The sequence below is a fragment of the Octopus bimaculoides genome, chromosome 2, assembly GCF_001194135.2.
Source record: "Octopus bimaculoides isolate UCB-OBI-ISO-001 chromosome 2, ASM119413v2, whole genome shotgun sequence".
Taxonomy (NCBI): Eukaryota; Metazoa; Mollusca; class Cephalopoda; order Octopoda; family Octopodidae; genus Octopus; species Octopus bimaculoides.
Window position 1 is genome coordinate 158,941,607 of NC_068982.1, and position 4,912 is coordinate 158,946,518.

Genomic DNA, 4,912 nt, shown 5'->3' on the forward strand with positions numbered 1-4,912 from the left:
CATAATGGGGAGCTGCCGTTCTTTAATATGTTGGCCTGGTAGTTCTTTGTAGGTAGGCATTGATCTTGGGCTGCTATGATAAACCCCTCTGTTTCTGATTTCAAGCCAGAGGCCATTAACCATTGGTGGGTTAGGGTTAGGGTTAATTATTATTATTATTATTATTATTATTATTATTATTATTATTATTATTATTATTATTATTATTATCATATTTATTTATTTAACTGACGAAATTCTATGAACTTAGTTACCTGTGAGTGACTGTATTATTCTGTGAGAACTTTATGCTATCGCCGTTGGATTATTTCCGCACATAATTCTACATCTATTTTGGAATTTGTTATAATTATTCTTATAATTATTTTCATAAACACTCAACATAATGAGTGTCTAATTATACAATCGAAGAAATTTATTTATTTTTTAACTTGATAACTACTTTCCAACGACGGTTTTGTATTGAGTTAGAAAGGAAAGACTGGATATTTACAGATCAGAATTCTGTTCAGATGATAAGTCCAAATTGTTTAATCTTTGGCTAATACTTACACAGATTTATTATCAATATCCCAGTTGATTTCGACCATTTGATAAATATTATGTTTGTGACTAACGTATATTTTCTGCGTGATATAAAGACACAGCAACGGCAGTCAACTTACGTCTATTCTACTGATGGATTCAATAGATTTGGTGTTCCTTATACACTGCAAGAAACTCGTAAAAATATATGAAGATTAAAAATAATTGAAAAATCAAATTTCAATGACTGAAATTTCTTCACCGGTGATTAGATCTGGGATATAACGTTCCTTTAAATAAGAAAATATCAATTTAGCATTGTTCATATATACCCGATTATAATAGATATTCGAATTTAACTCTATTAAATGACCGACAGTAAATAATTATACAACATTCGTATTAATTTTCATATCATTCTCTTGTGATGGATACAGTTATTACAATTAAAGTATACGGCAATAACATTCACAGTTATTTCCTACAAAACATGAGGCACTCTATATTTGCTAGAAATCACATTTCTTTTATGTTAATGTTGCTGCCGTAAAATTGCATGAATCTTAATTTGAGATAATATTTTACTGCAGATGATTTTTTTGTTATAACTTACTATAAAATTTATATTATAAATGGAACTTACCGACACGAATTGTCCTTGGAAGACATTCCACAGAACGAAAACTGTAGGTGCATATAATAGCTACAAGAAATATTTGTACTCCCCAGATATTTCCTTTCATCCTTATGGTTCCTCTTTCGGTGTACAAATCTTGTTCTTCTTTTGGCATTGCTATTTTGTGCAATTGCGTTTTTGAAAATTCAAATCGCACAAATCGTAAAGCCCTGTAATTCCTGGACTTATTGAATTCAGGTCAAGTTCAGTGTTAATTTCATGTTGACATATATTTAAAAGTTACTAATTTTTGTTTCCTGATACCCACTCGTTATCCGTCTCCGTCTTTCTACTTCTAATCTCCACCTATGTTGTCGTAAATATCACCATTATTCACATATTTAGACCTTCCGAAAACAAATTCAGCCTTTCCGAATTCATATTTTTTCTGCTGTTCCGAGAAAAAGTCTGAAAAACAAATAAAAAATAAATAAATATATATATATATATATAAACAAAGTATATAATTGAAAATAAACTATAATATATTTTCATTTAAAAATCTGAATGAATTATGAACCTCAAAATGTACGAATAATGACTTCCTTAAATTAGCATTCTGAGAGATTTAATTTAGAGATGTAGTCATTTGAATGAAATATAGCACATACATGATAGAAATATTGTCAACGGTTTTAGGGAAGGTGTACTAAACTGGGACACCAAAGATCAAATGTGATCGATAATATATCTAAAATTGTTATTATGATTGATGAAAAGAGAGTTGTTTTGCAGAACTGGCACGTGATGGATTTAATTACTAGCTTTAATTACTTCCGTTTAGTATGTTTTATAAGTATTCTTAGTCAACCTTGACATTCATCTATTCTAATTACCTCCTGGTATCATTTATCATTTATTTTTTCAATATATATTACTCCACAATTCACAATAACTATTTAGACTATTCCTAATTACAATAGGAAAAAGAAAGCAATCATCTAATTAGAAACGTAAAACGAGTAGCACTTGAATAAGTGCCTCTGAAAAATGAGTTCTTGTGTTTATGCTTGAAAATGTGAATGGCTATTCGTGGCTTGAAATCTACATAAAATATGACTTTATGCTACTGTCAGCTACACGATATCTTACGTCACTTCGAAAAAAATAGAACACTACTATCATTGATAATGTTGAGTTTTAGAAATGAAAATCAAAATACAATTTTTGTTTTAAAAAAAGAATGTTATATGTGAAATACTCAAATTTTCACTGTCTACGTTTTATTCTGTACAGAACGCTCTCCAATTTTGCAATACATTATTTATTACAGAATCACTCATTTCTTAAAGATAATTTTAACAAAAAAGGCAAAGGCATTGATGAGAAAATTGACGATGACCGAATGAATTCAGTCCAGTAGGAATCAAATAGAAAAGTCATAATCATCTTACCACATTCGATTATATGACGAAATTTCAGTGATCATTAAATCTGATCATAAATCCGATAGGCCAGTCTTGTATTGCAATATCCATTATTAGAATTTATAATATTAAGTATAATTGCATATTTTTTGAGAGATACCTGTCTAGATATCTTAAAGTAGACAATGGCCGACTATACTGAGTCCTAGTTTTTGATTTAAACTTCATTTTTGGACACTCAGAAATTAATACAACCTGAGACTGGAAGTAGTTGGATTCGGAATGTAAATGGATTGATTAGGTGAGTGTGGTACTTCATTGTTTCTGAAAATTAATGTTATCAAGAAGATACTTTTTTACATTGCCACTTTGTAGTTGTCTGCTGGGTAGACTTATCTCTCGGTAAATCAACGCTATCGTAGTACTTGATGCTATCAACCAGGTAAGAATGATTAGCAAGTTTAGCATAGGAGACAGGCATGTAATTCAAAATGAATGTACGTAGCTTTGTATGCTATGGAATCATGTCGGCACTAAGCACATCGAGATTCCTTTAGTAATAAACGAAACAACTCTCTCTAATATATTCGTTCAGCTTTCTGGTATGAAGTGACATGACAAACACCCAAATCAAATCCAGAATTTTTTTGAAAGACTAAATTAACCAGAAGAATTCTCACTCACAACATTGGAAATGGTCGCCAGTAAGATTTCTTACGAATCGTGCTAATTCAAAATGATTTTAATAATTCTAATAATAGATGTTTTGCATATTATTTCATTGTGGCAATGAAAACAGCAGCATCATTTATTATTTATTAGTAACAATTTCTTTTTTATTTACATATCTTCGTATATTTTGTTCATATGCAACGTTTATACTATTGCATGTAAACCTACATGTTAATAAAAATAGAGGCAAGCGGATAAGCGGAGTTTTCAGCCTTATTTTAATGAACATTGAAAACAAAATGCAGATAATAATTTCCAGCAATTTGAATTAAATGACATCCTAAAGTACCTCGTTCAAAAATATAATAACAACTAGTTTAACAGATATGTTTCTGAGCTTATTGAAATAATAGTATTATTTTCCATTTTAACCATTATTTTTTCTTACTTTTTTACATTCACTTGGCCTAAAGCAAACCAATGAATTCAGTCACGATGTTAAAGATAGATTTTCACTTGAAACAAAGCTTAAGGGACAGTTAAAACTAAAAACGAAAATTTAAATTCGATTTAAATACATATAGTTTGATTTCTTTCTAAGACGGCAATTCACTTACTACAGCACATACATGCATACATACATACATACATGCATACATACTTACATACATACATACATACATACATACATACATACATACATACATACATGTGTATTTACATATACGTTTCCATGTATACATGTATACATGAATAAATGCAGACACACGGGCATACATATACACAAACATACATATATGTGAGTCTATACATATATTCGTATGTGTATGCGTGTGCCTGTCTTTCTGTGTGCATATATGTGTCTTAGAATATGTTAACTGCAGGTGGAGAGAAATCGTTTTGTCTCATTGTTTCTGGCTATTTCTAAAATAATATAAGATTTATGTATACACCTGAAGTGGGCAAAAAACGAAAAAGGAATTGAAAGATATACAAATACATGCATGCGTATGTATAATTGCGTGTGGATATGTCTTGCGTATGTGTGTATAGTTTCCGAATTTTACCGTGTGATAAACTCTGATTCTTCCCTCTTTATCTGCCTACCTTGTCTATTTATACATCCTTGTATCTATATCCCACTCAAAAATTCCACACACATAAGAGACACTCTCTCCCTCCCTCTGCTTCTCCCTCACACACACCCACACAAGCACACACGCACGCACATACAAAAGCACAGCTATCTCTCTCACTGTAACTTGCTTCTTCTGTGATTTCTTTGCGCTTGTAAGTATATTTATATATAGAGAGACATAGATAATCAGACAGGCAGACAAACATACAGAGAAATAGACAGACAAATGTACATACATGCATGCTTACGTACTTACATATATACATACAGGTATGCATACATACACACACATACATAGAAGTAAACTAGCGCCAGTGTATATTTATATTCCCACCGATGACTCATAGTAAAAAGTAATTTATTTCGTTTTTCTATTTTCTAATTATATTCGGTGTCCTAGTTTTGTTTCCTGCACTCAACCCGGAAAGAATTGAAATGATGTAGAAATAAATAAATACGTGGTGATAATAATAATAATAATAATAATAATAATAATAATAATAATAATAATAATAATAATAATAAATAATAATA

General features: G+C 30.3%; 1 protein-coding gene across 3 annotated transcripts in view; it reads right to left on the bottom strand.

Annotated features, from left to right (window-relative positions):
• The window catches only part of LOC106874384 (glutamate receptor ionotropic, kainate 2), a 1,088,700-nt gene that overhangs the window by 779,468 nt on the left and 304,320 nt on the right, over positions 1 to 4,912 (bottom strand). For all 3 annotated transcript variants that reach the window (XM_014922100.2, XM_014922098.2, XM_052965681.1), the window contains exon 2: positions 1,169 to 1,609. In XM_014922100.2, the coding sequence (XP_014777586.2) occupies positions 1,169 to 1,316 (148 nt within the window). In that variant the 5' untranslated portion in view covers positions 1,317 to 1,609. The remainder of the gene's footprint in view (positions 1 to 1,168; positions 1,610 to 4,912) is intronic.